Consider the following 24,606-nt stretch of genomic DNA (forward strand, 5'->3'; position numbering starts at 1 on the left):
TGCGGGGGGGAAGAGTGGAGTGCGAGGAATGCACTGCGGGGGGGGGGGAAGAGTGGAGTGCGAGAAACGCACTGCGGGGGGGAAGAATGGAGTGCGAGGAATGCACTGCGGGGGGGGGGGAGAGTGGAGTGCGAGGAACGCACTGCGGGGGGAAGAGTGGAGTGCGAGGAACGCACTGCGGGGGGAAGAGTGGAGTGCGAGGAACGCACTGCGGGGGGAAGAGTGGAGTGCGAGGAACGCACTGCGGGGGGAAGAGTGGAGTGCGAGGAACGCACTGCGGGGGGAAGAGTGGAGTGCGAGGAACGCACTGCGGGGGGAAGAGTGGAGTGCACGGAAGGCACTGCGGGGGGAAGAGTGGAGTGCACGGAAGGCACTGCGGGGGGAAGAGTGGAGTGCACGGAAGGCACTGTGGGGGGAAGAGTGGAGGGCACGGAAGGCACTGTGGGGGGAAGAGTGGAGTGCACGGAAGGCACTGCGGGGGGAAGAGTGGAGTGCGAGGAATGCACTGCGGGGGGGGAAGAGTGGAGTGCGAGAAACGCACTGCGGGGGGAAGAGTGGAGTGCAAGGAATGCACTGCGGGGGGGGGGGGAGAGTGGAGTGCGAGGAACGCACTGCGGGGGGAAGAGTGGAGTGCGAGGAACGCACTGCGGGGGGAAGAGTGGAGTGCACGGAAGGCACTGCGGGGGGAAGAGTGGAGTGCACGGAAGGCACTGCGGGGGGAAGAGTGGAGTGCACGGAAGGCACTGTGGGGGGGAAGAGTGGAGTGCACGGAAGGCACTGCGGGGGGAAGAGTGGAGTGCGAGGAATGCACTGCGGGGGGGGGGGAAGAGTAGAGTGCGAGAAACGCACTTCGGGGGGGAAGAGTGGAGTGCGAGGAACGCACTGCGGGGTGAGAGTGGAGTGCGAGGAACGCACTGCTGGGGGAAGAGTGGAATGCGAGGAACGCACTGCGGGGGGAAGAGTGGAGTGCACGGAAGGCACTGCGGGGGGAAGAGTGGAGTGCACGGAAGGCACTGCGGGGGGAAGAGTGGAGTGCACGGAAGGCACTGCGGGGGGGAAGAGTGGAGTGCACGGAAGGCACTGCGGGGGGAAGAGTGGAGTGCACGGAAGGCACTGCGGGGGGAAGAGTGGAGTGCACGGAAGGCACTGCGGGGGGAAGAGTGGAGTGCACGGAAGGCACTGCGGGGGGAAGAGTGGAGTGCACGGAAGGCACTGCGGGGGGAAGAGTGGAGTGCACGGAAGGCACTGCGGGGGGAAGAGTGGAGTGCACGGAAGGCACTGCGGGGGGAAGAGTGGAGTGCACGGAAGGCACTGCGGGGGGAAGAGTGGAGTGCGAGGAAGGCACTGCGGGGGGAAGAGTGGAGTGCGAGGAAGGCACTGCGGGGGGAAGAGTGGAGTGCGAGGAAGGCACTGCGGGGGGAAGAGTGGAGTGCACGGAAGGCACTGTGGGGGGAAGAGTGGAGTGCACGGAAGGCACTGTGGGGGGAAGAGTGGAGTGCACGGAAGGCACTGCGGGGGGAAGAGTGGAGTGCGAGGAACGCACTGTGGGGGCGCCGACATCACTGCTGTGGGCACCCGGCTGTGACAGTTTGCGGCTTCACAGCCGGGTACGCACTGCGCATGCGCGAGTCGCGCTGCATGCCGTGATTGGCCGGCAATCTTCTGGGACCTCTGACATGTCCCAGAAGATTGCAGGGAGGGAGGGGGAGAAGAGAACTTCCGCTCAGGGCGCCGCGGCGCTCCGAGCGGAAGTGGGAGCGGGTACCTGTCAAAACTAGGTACCCGCTCCCCCCCAAAAAATGACATGCCAAATGTGGCATGTCAGGGGGCTAGGACCACCTAAAGCGGAAGTTCCACTTTTGGGTGGAACTCTGCTTTAATACTTGCATTCAATGCCAAGCTAGCAAAGTCCTTTCTTGTATTAACAGAGACATGGACTTCAGAGAGAAAAATGTCATTTTGCCCCTGTACAAATCATTAGTAAGACCTCATCTGGAATATAAAGTTCCGTTTTGGGCACCCGTTCTCAAAAAGGATATCAGGGACCTGGAGAAAGTGCAGAGAAGGGCAACCAAACTACACTGAACAATTTATTGTGCCCAGCCTAAAGCACACCTGTGCAATAATCATGCTGTCTAATCAGCATCTTGATATGCCACACCTGTGAGGTGGATGGATTATCTCGGCAAAGGAGAAGTGTTCACTAACACAGATTTAGACAGATTTGGGAACAATATTTGAGAGAAATAGGCCTTTTGTGTACATAGAAAAAGTCTTAGATCTTTCAGTTCAGCTAATGAAAAATGGGGGCAAAAGTGTTGCATTTATAATTTTGTTCATTGTAATTAGAGGCATGGTGGAGCTCAGCTATGAGGAAAGATAAGAGGAACTGAATTTCTCTCTTAATAAGAGATCAAGGTGGATATGATCAACATGTATAAATACATAAGGGGTTCATATAGTGAACTTCGTGTTGTTATTCACTTTAAGGTCATCACAGCGCACAAGGAGGCATGCTTTACGTCTAGAGGAAAAGAGATTTCATCTCCAAATACGGAAAGGTTTCTTCACAGTAAGAGCTGTGAAAATGTGGAATAGACTCCCCCCAGAGGAGGTTCTGGAGAGTAGATTGCTTTAAAAAAAGGCCTGGACATAATATAACTGAGTGCTCATATTTATAGATAAAGTTGATCCAGGGAATATCCGATTGCCTCTTGGGGGATTACGAATTTTTTCTCCTGCTGGAGCAAATTGGATCATGCTTTGCTGGGTTTTTTCACCTTTCTCTGGATCAACTGTGGGTTTAGGATTGTGTATATGGGATTGTATGGATGTGTGTTTTTTTTATTTATTGCTTGAACTAGATGGACTTGTGTCTTTTTTCAACCTAACTATGTAACTATATTGGCCAGGTATGTAACTATGCAAAACAAAAAACAACACTCGCCGAGATTTCAGCTTCAAAGCTCCTGGACGGAGAACTTTGCTCTACCACAAATATACCTGAACCAGTGCACATATACTCATTCTGAAACCGCTTAAAGTGTAAATACACCTTTTGTGCAGTTACACTTATGTGATAGGATACCTGCATCTCACACCCTAATCTGTCCCTGATTTAGAGAAATATTTCTTGCTAGATTGCAGAGCCACATATCAAAATATTTCCAGCCAGGCCTGTGAATGCTTTCTGCACACCTATTTATGTCATGATCAGGGGTCAGGCTCGAAGACCAGTTGCTATAGCAGTAGCTGAACTACCACCAACCAGCAGGATAGGTACACAGGCAGTCACCCTGGTGAATGACACAGGCTCACCTGAGGTGTAGAATCTAAGTACTAACCAGTGTTCACCAGAGCTCCCAGTGGTGGAGATGGATCTTGCTGCATGTTAATACCAGGTCACGGTCCTCTCCACCAGGAGGTGAGCAAGCGGGGGTCCAGTAGCGGATAAGCAGGTAGGGATCAAACAAAAGCGTATTCAGTAAACAAGCCAAAGGTCGATAACGAGAATCTGCAAGTTGGGATCAGGCAGAAGCGTAGTCAAGGAACAAGCCAAGGGTCGAGTGGTAGCAAAAGATAAATGACAGCAAGGAAGATACTGGCTGGAGAGAGTGCAATATTCTGGCAAACAGGAAGAGCAGAGACATGGCTTAAATCAGGAAGTTTATGGGTGGAGCATTCCTTGACACAGCAGAGGTTCTGGGTTCAAATCCAGGTCCTGACAATTTGTAACTAATACCATAACCTTCCTATCACAAGTGGAACATATTGACAAGCTGCCCTGCACTATGGTCACTGATCTACTCACCTTGTCCCTGATCCAGTTATAAAAGCCTGTGAGGGGGAGGCTAAGGGTAGGGTACCTACCAGTTAATTGTAAATGCATAACTGGTAACCCATATAGCCAGAAAAGCGCTGCTTTAGGCCCCAAATTTTTCAACCTGATGATTCCAAACACTGCCAGGTGCTGGCTTCCAAAGGGCCCGTCTTGCCCAATAAACATTAAACTGTCAAAAGAAAACATCAGAAGACTGGTAAATGTGTATTAAGTAGGCCTCAGCTTGTCTCCTCCTAAATTGTGCCCCCTAATGCATTTCACCCTTTCATGGGCTTAGTTGTAGCTCTATGACTAAGCTTGTGAGGCTCAAATGCGTTATATGGTGATACAAGAGATGGTGAGATGCTGCAGACACAATAGAAGAGATGGCGAGAGGCTGCAGACACAATACAAGACATGGTTAGAGACTGCAGACACAATACAAGAGATGGTCAGAGACTGTAGACACGATACAAGAGAATGGTCAGAGACTGTAGACACGATACAAGAGAATGGTCAGAGACTGTAGACACGATACAAGAGAAGGTCAGAGGCTGCGGACCCAATACAAGAGATGATCAGAGGCTGCGGACCCGATACAAGAGATGATCAGAGGCTGCGGACCCAATAAAAGAGATGGTCAGAGACTGCAGACACGATACAAGAGATGGTCAGAGACTGCAGACATGATACAGGAGATAGTCAGAGACTGCAGACATGATACAAGAGATGGTCAGAGACTGCAGACATGATACAAGAGATGATCAGAGACTGCGAACAGGATACAAGAGATGGTCAGAGACTGCAAACACAATACAAGAGATGGTCAGAGACTGCAGACACCATACAAGTGTAGCACCCTACAAGGTAGGTGCTAGCCTAGGCAAAGTATAGTGGGCCTTGGCTGCCTAAAAGCAGGGCCATGATTTTCAGCATAATGTCTCCCAGGTGTTGCTATTGAGACTGGGGTGTCTCCCCACTGGCTCCATGAGAAAGGTTCTCATTGGGCAGTGGAGGAAACCCAATCAGTGGCACATCCAGGCCTGTATCTACCCCAGAAAGACAGATTCTGCCGCACAGGATTCTGGGAGTGGGTATAAGTTTGAGGGGAACGCATGACGCAGCGTCTTTGGCAGGAAGCAGAGTCCCAGGAGGGAGAGTACAGCTGTCTCTCTGCCTGTCAGAAGGATCAGGTGTCTTGCCTGAGGATACAGAGAGAGCTGAGCTGCAGAGAGGATCAGGTGTGCCGAGGACCAGCGGAGTTGAGGGGGGCCCAGTTTCAGGAAAGCATTCCAAGCTTATGAGTACTGTAACTGCCCCTGGGGGTCTGCCTAGCTGAGAGGGGACCACTCCGGTGAAGGTCCAAGGGATCCGGGAGCGAGCTAGCTAGCGGTAAAGGGGATGCCTAGTGAGAGGACCCTGAAGTGTCAGAGGGGGTGCCTAGTGAGAGGACCATGTAGTGTCAAAGGGGGCGCCAGCAGTTGGGCCCTGAAGAGTTAATGTGTACAGTGTTGAGAGTTGCAGCAGCACAAGCATTTACAAGGAGCTACCTCAGTCAGTGAAGGGCTGGAGGGAGCTGTTCACAGGACTTTTGAGATTAATAGAGTGTCAAGTTTCACTACAGTCCAGGATCTTTTGAGTTAACCAGAGGGTTATAAGTCAAGTTCTAGCACAGTTTAGTAATAAAGCAATCTTCAAGTGTCAGTAAGTGTTGGTCGGCATCCAGCTGGCGTCAAGACAGCGCTGAAAGGCATTTTTCTACAAAGTGTCCCAGTTTTTCCTAGTTGAGCCAGAGGAGTATCCCACTCATTCCCTTCTCCCATCCCCATTATAAAATAAACAAAACAAACCAAAGATGCCCGAATGGTCATTGTCTCAACTCTCACACTAGGGTATTCAGCTTAAATGGGCTGAAGGTGTCACCGGTAACAATGGCAGTCCCACATCAGGCCCAATGCCTGGAAAACCTGCTACACAAGAGATGGTCAGAGACTGCAGATATGATACAAGAGATGGTCAGAGACGGTGGACACGATAGAAGAGATGGTCAGAGACTGCAGACATGATACAACAGATGGTCAGAGACTGCAGACACGATACAAGAGATGGTCAGAGACTGCGGAGATGATACAAGAGATGGTCAGAGACTGCTGACACAATACAAAAGATGGTCAGAGACTGCTGGCACGATACAAGAGATGGTCAGAGACTGTTTGCACGATACAAGAGATGGTCAGAGACTGCAGACACGATACAAGAGATGGTCAGAGACTGCAGACACGATACAACAGATGGTCAGAGACTGCTTGCACGATACAAGAGATGGTCAGAGACTGCTTGCACGATACAAGAGATGGTCAGAGACTGCAGACACCATACAAGAGATGGTCAGAGACTGCAGACACGATACAAGAGATGGTCAGAGACTGCGGAGACGATACAAGAGATGGTCAGAGACGGCGGAGACTATACAAGAGATGGTCAGAGTCTGCAGGCATGATATAAGAGATGGTCAGAGACTGTGGACATGGTACAAGAGATGGTCAGAGACTGCGGACATGTACAAAAGATGGTCAGAGCTTGCAGACATGATACAGGAGATGGTCAGAGACTGCGGACATGGTACAGGAGATAGTCAGAGCCTGCGGACATGGTACAAAAGATGGTCAGAGACTGCAGACATGATACAGGAGATGGTCAGTGACTGCGGACATGTACAAAAGATGGTCAGAGCTTGCAGACATGATACAGGAGATGGTCAGAGACTGCAGACATGATACAGGAGATGGTCAGAGACTGCAGACATGATACAGGAGATGGTCAGAGACTGCGGACATGGTACAAGAGATAGTCAGAGCCTGCGGACATGATACAAAAGATGGCCAGAGACTGCAGACGTGATACAAGAGATGGCCAGAGACTGCAGACGTGATACAAGAGAGGGTCAGAGACTGCAGACATGATACAGGAGACGGTCAGAGACTGCAGACATGATACAAGAGATGGTCAGAGACTGCAGACATGATACAGGAGATGGTCAGAGACTGCAGACATGATACAAGAGATGGTCAGAGACTGCAGACATGATACAGGAGATGGTCAGAGACTGCAGACATGATACAGGAGATGGTCAGAGACTGCAGATATGATACAAGAGATGGTCAGAGACTGCAGACATGATACAGGAGATGGTCAGACTGCAGAGATGATACAGGAGATGGTCAGAGACTGCAGACATGATACAAGAGATGGTCAGAGACTGCAGACATGATACAGGAGATGGTCAGAGACTGCAGACATGATACAAGAGCTGGTCAGAAACTGTGGACATTGTGCAGCAGACTGTCGGAGATTGTAAAGATGACACGCTATAGGAGTTGTTGGAGAGTGGTATGTGCATACCTCATGAGACAGGAACAGACTGGAAAAATATTACATATGCTATAGCAGAGAAATAAGAAAACACGGATCAGTGTCAGCAGGGGCCCCAAGGGCCATACAAATAAAATGCAAAAGAGCACTATCTGTCCCCTCCATTACATCTTGTTGTATATAGAGCCAGCTACATTCACCACTCTATTGTAAACACACAGGCCAGGAATGAGGCCTGTCTCTGCTGTCACCCTTCTAAAACTACAACTCCCAGCAGTCGTCACGGCCCGGACACGCCCCCTGTATATAATGTCGTAATCCGGGTCTCTGGCACCGTCAGGCGGTCAGTCGCCATTACAGACGCGGTGTCCGGTGCTCTGCTCCTTCCAGGAGGGGGCAGCTCCTGATCTTCTGCTCACCCCCTGAGAGTCCCCGAGGGACTCCAACCACCCGGGTCCGCTCCCAGCTCGGGACCGACCGCCTTCCTGCCCTCGGTGCCGGATCTGTGAGCTAGGCCAGCAAGGCCTTGTACCTCCCGGTCCTCGCCAGCCCTCCGATCCCGGCACCTGTACACCTCCCCCCTCCGATCTCTTATCTATTTCTCTTTCTATCTGGGCACACAGCAAGATGTCGCCATGAACCGCGTTCCTCGTCCCCCAGCTCTCCTGAACGCCATGCTCTTGGCTGCCGGCCGCCCCCTGCACGGTGCTGCCCCCGCCCTTCCAGCGGTCTATGCCGCTCAGCTCGGCCACAGACATGGATCCCGGATCCAGCAATACCAGCAAGACCCAGAACCGATCGGCCTCTACCGGGCCTGCCGGGGATTCTAAACCCAAGAGTGGTAAGGAGGGGGCGGGGCACTGCACGGCCCAAAATATTATTGTGTATGTCCAGACAAACCTGGCCCCCATTTCACAGATTATTTTCACTTCCTGTCCTGCTGACAACCATGTACCCCACAGGAAGTCAGGGCAAATCTTCACCACACACTGACTACAATGGTTTTGGTTGTTTACCTCTGTATATATTTTCAGTATAGTAGAGGAAGGCTTGGCCCACTGGCAGTTTTGTTTTTTTTTTAATCTGAGGCTGTTGCAGAATTTCCTATAGGGCAAAACTTTGTCACCAGAACCGTAAGGCTACGTTCACACTGACAATTAAAGCCACTGCGAGTTGTAGCTGCAGTTCCTGGTGCAGCCGCTGGCCCCGTGCACTGTCAGGTCACCAGCGGCCATAGCTAGTCGCTGCTCAGCCTGCGATCATCTGCAGTGATTACTGCTGGATACACGAATTTACTGGCTGTGCAGAGAGCGGCCAATAGTTACGGCCGCCGGCCTCATTCACTATAATGTCTGGTCACCAGCGGCCATAGATAGTCGCTGCTCAGCCTGCGATCATCTGCAATGATTACTGCTGGATACACGAATTTACTGGCTGTGCAGAGAGCGGCCAATAGTTACGGCCACCGGCCCCATTCACTATGTCAGGTCACCAGCGGCCATAGCTAGTCGCTACTCTGTACGGCCTGCGATTATCTGCAGTGATTACTGCTGGACACACTAATTACTGGCTGTGCAGAGAGCGGCCAATAGTTACGGCCGCTGGCCTCAATCACTATAATGTCAGGTCACCAGCGGCCATAGCTAGTCCCTGCTCTCTGCACAGACTGCGATTATCTGCAGTGATTGCTGCTGGACACACTAATTGCTGGCTGTGTAGAGATCGGCCAATAGTTACGGCCACCGGCCCCATTCACTATAATGTCCGGTCACCAGCGGCCATAGCTAGTCGCTGCTCAGCCTGCGATCATCTGCAATGATTACTGCTGGATACACGAATTACTGGCTGTGCAGAGAGCGGCCAATAGTTACGGCCACCGGCCCCATTCACTATAATGTCAAGTCACCAGCGGCCATAGCTAGTCGCTACTCTCTGCACAGCCTGCGATTATCTGCAGTGATTGCTGCTGGACACACTAATTGCTGGCTGTGCAGTTAATAGTTGCGGCCACCGGCCCCATTCACAATGTCTGGTCAGCAGCGGCCATAGCTAGTCGCTGCACAGCCTGCGATTATCTGCGGTGATTGCTGCTGGAGTGGACACACTAATTACTGGCTGTGCAGCGAGCAGCGAATAGTTGCGGCCGCCGGCCTCATTCACTATGACTGGTAACCAAGGACCGTAGCTATTCTCCGCTCTCTGCACAGCCAGTGATTAGTGTGCGAATGGTGGAATACATTTAAACTTTGAAAACATTTTTTTGGACTTTCTTTTCCCCAATATTTCACTACAGTCACCTTATGGAATTTTTTTTATATATTTTTTTTTTTATATATGGAATAATTTGTATTTATCACCATATTGTCAATATTATCACCTTTATGAAATTTGTGTATGAATTTTATGTATAACACTTTTTAATCTTTATTAATATTTATCGCAATCAATTAATTATAGCAAGCACTATAGGTAGCCATTATAGACTACTTACCTGCAATACATAAAGTGGCCGAGGAGCAACAAAACAGCGTTTTTACCATTTCCTGCTGGTGTGGCCTTTCAGCGGGTGAGCTTTAATGCTGAGAGTCCCCATATATGCAGCGTTACAAAAAAAGTTTCTGTGCTGAGAGCATGCTCCCTGCAGAGTCACCAGTGGGGACCGGGAAGCTCTCGATGTATACGTGGGATCGGGAGCTTTCCGATCATGTAACAGCCAATCACAGCGGTCACATGACCCGAATGCCCATCTCCTGGCATTTAGAAGCTCTTTAAGGGCTGTTATGTGGCACATGGAAGGGGGTTAAGACAGACTGCCACAAAAGCAAGTATGTTTCCTCCTCTTTTAGTAGGTATGCTTTTGGAGAGGGTCACTTCAAGAGCCCATTTTCACCAGCATGCTTCGCTTATCCCGGTGGTCAGAATAGCGAACCCATCAGATTAGTGAACGGAAGTGATGTTCCAGCAGCTGCGCATGCGTTCCACCACTACCAGGTTTGCTAATCTGACAGAACACCTGCAGTCAGAAGGCGGCAGTGGACATCTTACTACACCCAGCTACGCCTTAAATTTCAGAGTAATTTTAGCGATAAAGTGAGCGTATATAAATAAATATAGTATAGTGACATCTGTGATGCTGTTCTGATGTTATATTTTAAAAGCTCAGTGCTAAACCTTTAGGCTACGTTCACATGTTAGCGTAGCGGATCGCGGGCAGAACACCGCAATTCTGCCCGCGATCTGGAAATCACTGCAAATATTGGGACGCCTGTGCATTGTTGTTGATTTGCAATGGCACCCCAAACGCTGTGCGATGTAGCCGCGATTTCCGCCTGCCGAATCGCGGTAACATCGCGCAAACAAATTCGCGGGTCGCATGACGCCCCAAAGAAGCTCTTGTACCTTGTTTGCGCAATGTTACCGCGATTTGGCAGGCGGAAATCGCGGCAACATCGCACAGCGTTTGGGGTGCCATTGCAAATCAACGGCAACGCACAGGCGCCCAGCGATTTGCAGTGATTTCCGGATCACGGGCAGAATCGCTGTGTTCTGCCCGCGATCCGCTACGCTCACATGTGAACGTAGCCTTAGGCTTTCAAAATTAAACATCTAAACAGCATCACAGATGTCAATATACAGTATTTATATACCCTCAGTTTATTGTTAAAATTATTCTGAAAATCAAGACATAGTTGGGTGTAGTAAGATGTCCGCTGCCGCATTCTGTCTGTAGGTGTTCTGTTAGATTAGCAAACCTAGTATTGGTGGAACGCATGGGCAGATGACGGAATGGCGCTTCCGTTCACTAATCTGATGGAATCGCTATTCCGATAAAAAGCCGACACATCAGTGTTTACTTTTTTACCCCTCACAGAACTTTATTGAAATGTCACGAGTGACAATTCAACAGCGTTTTGTTAACCACAGCAGCGTTGTAATGCGGTGGTTTGCTTCACAACCCGCTGAGCTGACAATGTACTGCATACTGTACCTTTTTCAGTGCAAACCACAGCAATTGGCATTGTTTTAGCCTCATCTGTGTGTTGGGGCTGCACTGGAAATAGCTGCGAGCACTGCACTACTGTATTTGGTGTGCACGGACCCTAAAACAGCTGTTTATTGCAGGATTGCATATTAACACCGGTTCAAATAACAGCCTGGAGTTAATGTATCACCAAAAAGCTTGCTGCAGATTACCACTCTATTTGCAGACACAAAGGGGGCCCCAGTACTTAATTCACCTATACTGTATATCATTTTTTGTTTAAAAAGAAATAGTTAAAAGGAAAAAATAGAGTGAGTTTGTCCGAGCTGTTACCTGATTTACTCTTTACAATCTGATCTTGCATGAAAGCGTCTGGCTAAACTTTGCTCCACCCAGCTGTGCTTTTACAGATAACGTCCTGCCGTGTCATAGTGGTGTTCGGTGTCATATTTGTTTACAGTGGAAGGAAGCAGTTTGCAGGGACAGGCATTTTCTCTGCTGATGGAAATAGTACATGGCTTTGTCTTACAATCTTATTTGGAGCTTCCATTTATTTGTATTGTAGACGGAAAAAGTGGCAGCAATTCAAAGCAACGCTACAGCCGCAAACGTGAAAATTCTTACCCCAAAAATGAGAGTTTTGCCGGCCCGACCCGCCGCTCCGGTCCACAGAAAAGCAAAACTTTTAACAAGGTTCCACCTCAGCGAGGGGTCACTAAACAGTTTGCGTATGGAAGACGAGATGAGGTAAGAGTCGTGGGCGACAAGGCCTGGTGGGTTTATTTACAGCTGAGAGGTGCACATTGAAAAGTAACAGATCCCACTTTCTGTTTACAGGTAGCAGAGACTCAACGGGCAGAGTTCAGCCCAGCCCAGTATTCAGGACCTAAGAAAATAAACTTGAACCACTTACTGAACTTTACGTATGAGCCCCGAGGTCATCCTGGTGCACATAGAGAGAGCCATGGAAACTGGAGCAGGCGCAACAAGTGGGGCCACAAACCATTTAACAAGGAGTTGTTTCTGCAAGCAAAGTGAGTGTTTTGGGTTTTTTTTCTTTGTATATTCTGTAAAGGTGTTCTATACTGTATCCTGGTAGACTGGACTAATCTTTGAATCCTTTTTTTTTAATGATTTTCTTTGTAGTTGCCAATTCGTAGTATCGGATGATCACGATTACAGTGTCCACTTTACTGATCCAGACACTTTGGTCAGCTGGGACCTAGTGGAACAAGTGGTCAGTATTCCTATCTTTTTTTGTGGTGTGTTGATGTAAATGACATTGGAAGATGCTGTTTGGTAACTTCTATTTACTGCAGTAGTGGGTTCTCTTTGTAAAGTTCTCATAAGTTCTGGTTATGGTTTTATGCTGTGACTGTTGGTTTCAGTACCCACTCCCATAACGCCACTATTCCTGGATGATAGGCTGATGATCAGGGAAAGCGCTGATATTCTATTTTGGCTCATCGCTCTGATGGACTGTCTCACTGGCCGATACATGGCATAGGGCAGGCAAACATCCACAGTGCCAGGGAGTGTTGGAGCTTTGCAGTTTAGCAGTAGTAGGGGAGCTTCAAGGCTGTCGCTGCAGATGTGTGGGTGCCGCTAGGCTTTTTTGAGTTATGGCTTCACTGCATTCTCATCTGCCTATAACCACTTGCCGACCATATAACCTAGATATAAGGCAGCTCGGCTGCGCTAGATCCCATACCTAGTATGTCAGGGCTCAAAATTTGAAGTCCTGATCTACTAGCCAGGCTTTAAGAGTTACTCGCCACCAGTTTCCCCACCCAACCCCTAGCCCCAAATTCTGCCCCTAAACATGCCCTCATAAATTATCTCACGGTTAAAAAGGTTTTATTCAGAATTAAGTTACAAAAATAAATATTAAACAACAACTTTAACATGTTTAAACAGTAAAAACATGATATATAAACAACGACAATACCCATACCAAGTTTACACTTAAAAAGTCAATATGGCATGACAAAATATCAGACATGACAGAGAGATGGTCAGAGAGTGCAGACATACTACAAGAGATGGTCAGAGAGTGCAGACAGAATACAGGAGATGGTCAGAGAGTGCAAACAGAATACAGGAGATGGTCAGAGACTGCAGACAGAATACAGGAGATGGTCAGAGACTGCAGACAGAATACAGGAGATGGTCAGAGACTGCAGACAGAATACAGGAGATGGTCAGAGACTGCAGACAGAATACAGGAGATGGTCAGAGACTGCAGACAGAATACAGGAGATGGTCAGAGACTGCGGACATGATACAGGAGATGGTCAGAGACTGCAGACATGATACAGGAGATGGTCAGAGACTGCAGACATGATACAGGAGATGGTCAGAGACTGCAGACAGAATACAGGAGATGGTCAGAGACTGCGGACAGAATACAGGAGATGGTCAGAGACTGCGGACAGAATACAGGAGATGGTCAGAGACTGCGGACAGAATACAGGAGATGGTCAGAGACTGCGGACAGAATACAGGAGATGGTCAGAGACTGCGGACAGAATACAGGGGGTGGTCAGAGACTGCGGACAGAATACAGGGGGTGGTCAGAGACTGCAGACAGAATACAGGGGGTGGTCAGAGACTGCGGACAGAAAACGGGGTGGTCAGAGACTGCGGACAGAATACAGGGGGTGGTCAGAGACTGCGGACAGAATACAGGGGGTGGTCAGAGACTGCAGACAGAATACAGGGGGTGGTCAGAGACTGCGGACAGAATAGAGGGGGTGGTCAGAGACTGCAGACAGAATACAGGGGGTGGTCAGAGACTGCAGACAGAATACAGGGGGTGGTCAGAGACTGCGGACAGAATAGAGGAGATGGTCAGAGACTGCAGACAGAATACAGGAGATGGTCAGAGACTGCGGACAGAATACAGGAGATGGTCAGAGACTGCGGACAGAATACAGGAGATGGTCAGAGACTGCGGACAGAATACAGGAGGTGGTCAGAGACTGCAGACAGAATACAGGGGGTGGTCAGAGACTGCGGACAGAATAGAGGGGGTGGTCAGAGACTGCAGACAGAATACAGGGGGTGGTCAGAGACTGGACAGAATACAAGACAGTAAATGGTCTGGAGCTCCTAGCCTGACCAGCCTAAATCCTGCAAAGATAACATAAAAAGGTCAAACAAATGATGGAGGGATGAGACAGAACTCTGGCACACATAGCTCAATAGAAACAGCTGAAGACAATTACATGTCACATACTCCTATCTAATGCCTGCTACAGCGTCTTCCAGAAATCAAATTCTCATCATTATCAGCGTGTTTACCCTTTGTTCAGTTTACATAAAAACAAAGATAAGAAGCAGTGTGAGAAGAGCGAGGGGATCCCGATCAGTGTGTTCACTGCCTAATCTGCACAGGACAGGAGAACACACTGATAAGACTTTTGCAGGGATGATCCTCAGCTGTTTCTGTAGAGCTATTTGTGTAAAGTCCTGTGTGAGCAGGAGTGTGATCATACCTTCTTCCTACTCAGCCAGGTATGTCCGATCCCATCCTGCGCTGGGGTATGCTGATTGGCTAAGGATGTGGCAGGAGGTGGGGCAACATCAGCAGTCACTCCCTCCCTTTCAGATGAGCAGCGCTATTGGCTGTTCCACTGGTCTGTGCAGCAGTAAGCCGGTGAAAGGGAGAGAGCGAGAAACAAACTTTTAGCTACAGAGAGCTGCACAGGGCAGAGCTCTGCAATTGCTACCGCCCACCTGCCACACTGATAGACTGATCTCCCTGCTTTCTGAACTGCCTACAGGAGGAAAAGTGATACCTTCTTATCCACGGCCCTGACCCTTCTGTGATGCAGTTTCACACTCGCCTTCACTGAAATACTGCTTGCCAAATGCGAGCAGGCGAGTGGGAATTTTGAGGGCTGTAGTATGTGATACGGCCCCCTACCTGGAAATGTTAGATCACATACCTAGTATGTGATCTAACACTTCTGGGTAGGGGGCACGCTGCTAGCATCCCACCAGTGCTTTGATTTAACATGGCAGATGTTGATTACTGGGTGTCAGCTAATAGATAACAGCCGTCACCTGGCGACCGCCATGAATTTACAAAGGCCAGGGCTTTGCCTATGTAAACAAGGCAGAGCCCTGTCCTGTCAGTGGGGAAGTAATAGATTTTCTTTCATATATTACTTATAGTAAAATCGCCTTACGCACCACCAAAACACTGGCTAGGCACACATTTAATCCTTTGATCGCCCCTGATGTTTAATCGCTTGCCAGCCTGTGTCATTAATACAGTGCATATTTTTAACACTGATCAATGTATTAGTGTCACTGGTCTCCAAAAAGTGTCCATGTACGAATGTTCACCGCAATATCACAGTCCCCCACTATAAGTCGCTAATCGGCCCCATTACTAGTTAAAAAAATTTTTTTATAAAAATTATAGTATATATCCCATAGTTTGTGGACACTTTTGCGCAGACCAATCAATATACACTTATTGGGATTTTTGTTTACCAAGAATATGTAGCAGAATACACACAGTATCTCACAAAAGTTAGTGAGTACACCCCTCACGTTTTTATAAATATTTTTATATCTTTTCATGTGACAACACTGAAGAAAGGACACTTTGCTACAATGTAAAGTAGTGAGTGTACAGCTTATATTACAGTGTAAATTTGCTGTCCCCTCAAAATAACTCAACACACAGCCATTAATGTCTAAACCGCTGGCAATAAAAGTGAGTACACCCCTAAGTGAAAATGTCCAAACTGGGCCCAACGTGTCAATATTTTGTGTGGCCACCATTATTTTCCAGCACTGCCTTAACCCTCTTGGGCATGGAGTTCACCAGCGCTTCACAGGTTGCCACTGGAGTCCTCTTCCACTCCTTCATGAAGACATTATGGAGCTGTTGGATTTTAGAGACCTTGCGCTCCTCTACCTTCCATTTGAGGATGCCCCACAGATGCAGATTAGGTCTGGAGACATGCTTGGCCAGTCCGTATCCTTTACCCTCAGCTTCTTCAGCAAGGCAGTGGTCGTCTTGGAGGTGTTTGGGGTCGTTATCATGTTAGAATACTGCCCTGCGGCTCAGTCAATGAGGGAAGGGGATCATGCTCTGCTTCAGTATGTCACAGTACATGTTTGCATTCATGGCTCTCTCAATGAACTATAGCTCCCCAGTGCTGGCAGCACTCATGGAGCATATTTACAAAAAAGCGCACACATGCAAAAGAAATGACTATCAAATATAAAGGCAATCAATGAATGAATAAAAATGGGGATTTGGTCCCACCATATGGTCACTCATGGAGCCCCAGACCACGACACTCCCACCGCCATGCTTGACTGTAGGGAGGACACACGTGTTTTTGTACTACTCACCTGGTTGCTGCCACACACGCGTGACACCATCTGAACCAAATAAGTTTATCTTGGTCTCATCAGACCACAGGACATGTTTCCAGTAATCCATGTCCTTAGTCTACTTGTCTTCAGCAAACTGTTTGTTTGCAGGCTTTCTTGTGCATCATCTTTAGAAGAGGCTTCCTTCTGGGACGACAGCCATGCAGACCAATTTGATGCAGTGTGTGGCATATGGTCTGAGCACTGACAGGCTGACCCCCCACCCCTTCAACCTCTGCAGCAATGCTGTTACATGAAAAGATATAATAAAATATTTACAAAAATGTGATGGGTGTACTCTCTTTTGTGAGATACTGTATTGGTCTAAATTCATCAAGACATTTGATTTTTTTTTTTTTTTTTTATTGGATGTTTTATAGCAGAAAGTAAATATTTTTTGTTTATAGCGCAAAAAATAAAAGCAGAGGTGATCAAATACTACCAAAATAAAGCTCTATTTACGGTAATAAAAAGGACATAAATTTTATTTGGGTACAGTGTTGCACAACCGCGCAATTGTCAGTTAAAATAACGCAGTGCAGTTTAGCAAAAAATGGCCTGGTCATGAAGGGGGGGTGGTAAATCTTCCGGAGGTCAAGTGGTTAAAAGGCTGTAGAAAGGATGATTATAGCTCTGGAGCTTGAACACCTGTCGGGATACAAATCTGTGGCCTGCTTTTGCTGATCAGATCTATCCTTTTGAAGTTGTCTGGCTTTCATGCTTATGCTTTGGATTCACTACTTTGAGTCCCTGACGGAAGTGTAGAGATTGAGAAATGTAATGCCAGACACCTAGTATCTTTAGTAGGAGTTCAGCGATGGGAGCCTCCATATTCCCCTGACTTGGTACATGACCCGCTTGCTGACCATGCTAAAGCCAAATGACAGCTACAGCTTAGTCTTCCAGTTCTGCAAAGGTGTCAATAGGCAACCTCAAAACCCTGCCTCCGACACGCCTCCTGCGCAGTGCATCCGTGCACGCTCTGTGACCTGTCCAATCACAGCTGATCATGTGTAAACAGATTTTCCCATTATCGGCAGTCCTTCCCTCCCATGCTGTGTGGGAGGAAAGAAAAGCTGCTAACTGGAAAGGTTGTCCAGGACATCTTCCACACTGATATCAGGGCACGGATTGTCCACACTGTTAATCGGGGCACTGATCATCTGTGTCTGCCCATTAATGCAATCTTATTAGTGAAGAAAAAAGAATACTTATTTTCACAATTTTTAAAAGAAACTAAGAAAAATGTGTTAGATTTTTTTTTTTTTTTTTACAAAAAATATCAAAATTAGCAAATGTAAAAAAAAACCCATGGTGATTAAATACCGCCAAAAAAAAATCAATATTTGTGTGGTAAAAAAATAATTTCATATAGGTTCAGTGTTGCATGACTGCGCTATTGTTATTCAATATGAGACATCGTTGAAAGGTGGCCTGGTCCGGAAGGGGTGAAAGTGCCTAGTAGGCAAGTGGTTAAAGAGAGTAGTGTGTGTGTGTGTAAAATCTTTTTTGGTATGGGAACTATTAATCCTTTTTAAATGTCTCTCCCTTCATTTCTACAGCGCATTTGCAGCCATGAAGTGCCCTCCTGTCCCATTTGTCTTTATCCTCCGGTCGCAGCCAAGATTACCCGCTGCGGGCATATTTTCTGTTGGGCTTGCATCTTGCATTACTTGTCACTGAGTGAAAAGGAATGGAGTAGGTGTCCAATTTGTTATAGCTCCGTTATCAAGAAAGACCTTAAAAGGTAATGTATATGAAGACCCTCAAACAATACAGTTGCAGTTCTGCAAGAATGTTTCATTTGTGGCATAAAACCATGCCAGCATAACATAACCTAATTTCTGGGGTATGTTGGTTTTGTCAAAAGCACTTTAATTTTGTTTTCGGTGTGGGGCTTGTGGTAGTGAAAACTAAGTTAGAAAAGTGTTAAATGGCTTCAAGCTATACTTAGCAAGACACCATCCCCCCATACCCAAACACCTAAACCTATTCTGGGCCATACCCACTGCAATTTTCTGTCAATTTTGGACAGATTTTGCTTGCAGAAACAGAGAAAGGTGTTAAAGTAACTCACCAGCAACAATTTATATATTTACATTTATACCTCTGTGGCAGGTCTGGTGGTAAATTGTGTTAATATATTGTTTTTATGACACTTGATTTTGCCTATAGGTAGATCTAAATAATGACTTGGATATGAATGTGATAAAGTTCTAACTGTAGTCTTATCAGTGGCACTTTTTTGTACCCTTTAAATGCAGTCCTGGAGGTTCTTTACTCCTTACTGCCCCTCCCTGTAGCCCTTTAGCTTGGTCTTGGCACCCTAGGTGGGGTGGACTTCTTGGTCACGCGATCACTGTGATTTGCTGTCGCAGTGGTCATAACCTGGAGTCCTTTCCGCCAATTCCCAATCGGAGACCAGGAGATGTCTGTAATGGCTTTGGCATCAGTACTGTGAGCACACTGTCAGCACCAAAACTTCAAATAGACGGATGTGGCCATTGAGGTTTACCCTCTCTTCCACCGCACATATGCAATACATGGTTGGCAAAATGTTAAAGTGAACTTTTAAACATTTTAGGATTTACAAGTTAACGGGCAGTAAATGATCTCTATAGTACAAACATTTACTGACCTCTGTAGCTTTTAGGTAATGGGGATCATTTTATCCTCAAAAGTTCAATAATGAAAGCACTAAAAAAACAATTCTGCAGCTTTGCTCATCTAATCTTTAATGTGCGCTGAGCTGGAAGAAGTGTGAACAAAGATGCAGAGAGCAGTTTCGCTGCATCTGGTGTGAAATTTGAAGACTTTTGTTATTTATGACTTAAAGTGGCTCTAAAGCCAAATGTTTTTTTACTTTAATGCATTTCCTGCATTAAGGTAAAAAACAAAAAAAAAAGTTTCCAGCTTTCTGTCCTTCCCACCTCCCTAAAAGCGCATCTCTGCTCTTCCTTCTATTCCTCTTCACACAGGGACTCTGGCAGCACCAGGAGTCATTGGCTCCTGCTGCTGTCAATCAAATGCTGAATGGAGAAAGCAGGGGGCAGGGCTAAGCCCCGCTGTGTCTATGGAGCGCAGCCTCCTAGACACACAACTTGGGAGCGAGCACACAGTCTGCCCCGTAGCAAATGCCTTGCTATGGGGGTACACAGAGGAGGAGCCAAGATTACTGGTGGGGGACTCTAGAAGATCAGGTTAGGGGCTGCTCTCTGCAAAACCGTTGCATAGAGCCGGTGAGTATAACATGTTTTTTATTTTAACTTGGAAATTTTTTTTTTTGCAACACTAAGAATATTTGTGGTTTGAACGTCCATAGCCTGCCAGTGGGGTTGCTTTAATCTGGTTTCAACTAGTGCTTTGTGTTGTGTTTACATGCTTGACTGGTTTTCTCCCACAATCCAGAAACTGTTTGACTAATTAAATTGGGGGCAACAAAATTGATGAAACTGTTCCTATTCTGCTTTCAGTGTTGCTGCTACAGAAACTCGCCTTTATGGTGTGGGTGATACCATCACGATGCAGCTAATGAGGAGAGAAAAGGGAGTCCTTGTGGCCATGCCCAAATCAAAGTGGATGAAGCTGGATGAGCCTATTCATCTGGGAGGTAAAATGGGGTACACATGTCGGAATTAAGTTCATAAAAGTAAAACCCATTTTGAGTGTTGAAAACAAATGTATTAAGGGCTTTTTTTTTTCTTTTTACATAAAACGTTTAGAACTGAAACAAATGCATACAATAACCTAAAAGATAATTTCACTTAAAAAAAATAAATATTAAATGCACCTTTTCTCTAATCGTCTTCCAGGGCAGCATCTGGGAGAAAGGCTCCTCCCACTGATTGGGAACACAATAGTCCACCATTATAAAAATGCCAGTTACATCTGTGTGCCTCAGTTTGATTGTGTTTCCTTTGGATCCACTGGAGCCGCAGACAGTTTTTTTTTTCTCCAGGCTCTGTGCTTATTGCAGGGGACTCCCTGGCCTGCCTTCCACTCAGCTCAGCAGGCTTTGGGTTGTGCGGGTCAGGGGCAGCAACTCAGTGCAAGCTGGCCCCTGCCAGAGGTTTTACTCCTACTGAGGGATATGCAACCATCCCCCCCCCCCCCCCCCAGCTGCACTAAATGTCGATGGCATGCCCCCAAAAGACCACTGCACCTGGAGTCAAGCAAGCTGTTCAGTCACCGGCATCTTAAGGGCTCTGGCTGACCACGAACTGCCCCTCTGGCCGACAGCCTCACTACAGAACAGCTGATCCACACTGCTGGAGGAGAAAGATGGGGGTGGGCAGCGTCTTTTCCGGAGCCCTGCGGCACTTCCGGTGATGCACTTCTGATCCGCAGTCTTCTTTGAGAAGGCAGAATCCCGGGAGCTGGACGACCGAGCGGGGCACTTTCTCTTTTGTCATTTCCGGGCGGCAGGGCAATTTTTTAAAAAAATAGAGAAGGCAAAAAAAATTGAAAAACGGGGGGGGGGGGGGGGATGCGCAGATGTATTTTTGCAGACAAGGATACAGAATCCTGGGCAAAATGCCTTAAAGTAGGTGCCACCCTCGCCAGAGTGGCACATAAGTCCGCCTTCGACTCCAGGTCCCTCAGTGATTCCATGGATAAGAAGATAGAGGCACTGCTAAAGAGAACTTGGGAAGCTGGAGCAGCGAATCTATACCTGGCCATAGCCTCCACTTGCACGGCTAGGACCTTGCTAGTCTGGCTGACTCGGCTGCAAGAGCTGCTAGGAGAAACCCCAAAAGAATAGTTAAGAAGGACCATACCCACACTAACCAGAGCAACAGCATTCCTCGCAGATGATTCGGCTGAATCTGTGAGGGTATCGGCCAGGACCACTGGCCTAATTAATTCGGCCAGGAGAGCCCTGTGGCTGAAGTGGGGAGGAGACATTGCTTCCAAAAATATTGTGTGGAATCCCTTTCACAGGCGATTTACTGTTCCGACCTGACTTGGAAACGGTTCTAGTCAGAACCGCAGCCAAAAATAAAGGGTTTCCTTAAACCAAAAAGAAGCAGGGTAAAGCGCCCTTTCGTCAGTCCAGGAGATTTAATAAAGAAGCTGGACACAACAAAACAAAAAAGGCAAGAGAGACTTTATCCTCAAGCCTTCCATTCCACAAAATAAAAAGCTGTGATGGTCACCAGGTGGGAGGCAGATTGACTATCTTTGCTCATCAGTGGAGGAAGATCATAAACAGATTAGTCCTTTGCACGATAGCAGAAGGTTACTCAATAGTTTTCCACTCGTCCCCCAACCAAGTACCTGGTGACGGCACTCCCGAAAGACCACGCAGAGGCTTTATCTGCACTGGAGAACCTACTAAAATGTGATTTGTCACATACCACCGGAAGAAGAAAAAACAGGAGTTTATTCGCACAGCCCTACCTTTCGGCATAGTTACATGTGCCAATAAAAAAGAAAAAAGCCATCAAAAATACGTAATATTTGCGGTCCAAAGCCTGGCTACCACACTACATATGCAGTACACAGCTCTACCTTTCGGCATCATCTTCGGCACCCAGGATTTTCTCAAATGATGGCAGAAGCTCTGAACAGCAAGACCTAGGTGTGGTGCCATACCTAGACGATCTACTGTTCGTCGCTGAATCAGCAGATGGCCTGGAAGCCAATCTGTACAAAAGCATCTCCTTTCCTACAAAGGCTTGGATGGATTGTGAACGAAGAAAAATCACAATTAACTCCAAGCCAGAGAGTCATATACTTGGGCTGCATACTGGATGCCAAAATAACAGATTCTCCTAACAGAGGAAAAGGTTGAGAAAATCACGGAAGTGATCATATGTCTGATAGGAACCAAATTCATGACCATCAGGCCAGGCATGGCAGTGTTGAGTAATGATGTCCTCCATTTCGGCCATCACCTGGGCACAGCTCCAGCCTCTACAAAAGCACATCCTGACCCGATGGGATGGCAACTTATTTTTTTTTTTTAAAACAGTGAGGTTTATTGAAACTTTTGGTACAATACAAAAATAGACCGTGCATTGAAACTTCGATCAGATTCATAACACACAGAAGTACAAAAAAAAAAAAAAAATACAAATATACACAGTGATTAACACTTAGAAACAGAACAGACATAGTAAAAATAAGGCAGTAATCAGTTACTTTCTTTCGGCCCAACACTCGAGCAGACAATATTAGGTCAATTGGGGCGGTCAGCATAAAATAGTTACCCACTGCACTACTGAGCTGTGTCAGGGCACTGCACCCACTTGTCCCAAATCTTGTTGAACTTCTGGGGGCACCCCCTATGTTTATATAAAAGTTTATGAAATGGGATGACACTATTAATTTCCTTAATCCACATTCCTAGAGTAGGAGGAGTAGGTCTCATCCACCGCCTGGCTATCAATTTACGCGCTATAAACAAAGTTTCCTGAAGAAATATGACAGTGGATTTGGGCATCTCTCCATCCGGATAGACCCCCAGGAGACACTCCTTAGGGGAGAGCTGTAGAGGAGACCCCATTTTGTCGTGCAGAAATGTGACTACCTGTTGCCATAGAGTCTGTAATTGGGGACAGCTCCACAATAGATGAAAGAAGGAAGCATCAGGGTCTGCGCACATAGGACAAGAGGGGACCAAGTCAGGGTGATATTTGGACAGTCTGAGCGGGGTGAGATAAGCCTGGTGTATTATAAAGGTCTGGGTAAGGCGATCCGACAGTTTTGGCGACACCCTGCGGCACGTCTCCAGGGCATCCTCCCATTCCTCATCCTCCATGGCCCCCACATTGCGCTCCCAGCGGGTCTTAAGTGCATAAGCTAAAGTGGTCGAGGAAGGTGTGTGGAGCTCAGAGTAGAACATGGAAATGAGGTGACTGGGTTCTGTACTTTTAACAATCTCAAGGGTGGTGACCGATTCTATCTCAGGAGGACCGTCAGGGAATTGAGATCTATAAGCATGGGAGAGCTGTAAGTATCTGTAGTGCATGGGGCCCTGGAGCGCAAACTGGTCTTGCAGGGTCTCGTAAGACCGCAGACCAGTGGTCGTGGAGATATGGCTAAGGAGGAGAATACCCCTCCCACTCCATATCGACAGGTCAGGGATGGAGAGGAACTCACGCAATGTACTATTATGCCACAGAGGGGTGAGTGTATGGAACGGAGGGCACCGAAGCCTGGACGCTACCACCTCCCAGATCCGACAATAGTGATATAGGAGAGATCTGGGGCACAGGGGCTCCGGCGAGCCCCTGACGCCCCTAAGGATAACTAGGAGGGGGTCCCCGAGGGGATGAGCCCACCCAGGGCAGAGCAGGGTCAAGAAGCGTTCTCTATCCGTTTTATCAATGTGAAAGAACTGGGACAACTGAGCTGCCAGATAGTACAGATTAAAATCCGGCAGGGCCAACCCCCCTAGATTTGTAGGATTTTTGAGTTTGCGCCAGGAGATCTTGTGCCGGTTAGCACCCCAAACAAAGGTCTTGAGGAGTGATTCCATCTGCTTAAACAGCCTGAGTGGCAGATATATAGGAGAATGCCATACAACATAGAGAATTTTGGGAAGAAGAATCATTTTAATTAAATTGACCCTACCCATCACTCCCAGAGGTAATTTGGACCATACTTGAATTTTGGCCTTAAGCAGAGGGAACAAGGGTTGAACGTTATCTGGGACATAATCTGCTGAGCTAGCCGTCACCTGAATCCCTAAGTACTTAATGCGGGATACACACTGCAGGGCCGGGTTTGCGGGGGCGATCGCCTGCGGGCTCTCGTCAAGCGGGAGAATTTGTGACTTATCCCAGTTTATCTGAAAACCGGAGAACCGTCCGTACCGTTCAATTAAAGAAAGGGCTGTGAGCAGGGAATCTCGAGAGTCTTCCAAATATAACAGTGTCGTCAGCATACATGCTGATTTTCTCCTCCAGCGGTCCCTTACGTAGGCCACGAATCCTGGGATGTGCTCTAATGGCCATCGCCAGGGGCTCCGCGGCCAGGGCATACAGCAGGGGGGAGAGGGGGCACCCCTGTCGAGTGCCACGGGATAAAG

At 47.7% G+C, this 24,606-nt stretch overlaps 1 protein-coding gene across 1 annotated transcript in view; it reads left to right on the forward strand.

Annotated features, from left to right (window-relative positions):
- Positions 1 to 7,744: 7,744 nt before the first annotated feature.
- Positions 7,745 to 24,606, forward strand: part of RNF10 (ring finger protein 10) — a 42,376-nt gene continuing 25,514 nt past the window's right edge. Inside the window, exons 1-6 of the mRNA XM_082260146.1 lie at positions 7,745 to 8,033; positions 11,740 to 11,921; positions 12,012 to 12,208; positions 12,321 to 12,411; positions 18,134 to 18,318; positions 20,045 to 20,181. Of these exons, the coding sequence (XP_082116272.1) occupies positions 7,925 to 8,033; positions 11,740 to 11,921; positions 12,012 to 12,208; positions 12,321 to 12,411; positions 18,134 to 18,318; positions 20,045 to 20,181 (901 nt within the window). The 5' untranslated portion in view covers positions 7,745 to 7,924. The remainder of the gene's footprint in view (positions 8,034 to 11,739; positions 11,922 to 12,011; positions 12,209 to 12,320; positions 12,412 to 18,133; positions 18,319 to 20,044; positions 20,182 to 24,606) is intronic.

This window comes from Pelophylax lessonae, assembly GCF_965119305.1.
Source record: "Pelophylax lessonae genome assembly, chromosome: 1".
Lineage (NCBI taxonomy): Eukaryota > Metazoa > Chordata > Amphibia > Anura > Ranidae > Pelophylax > Pelophylax lessonae.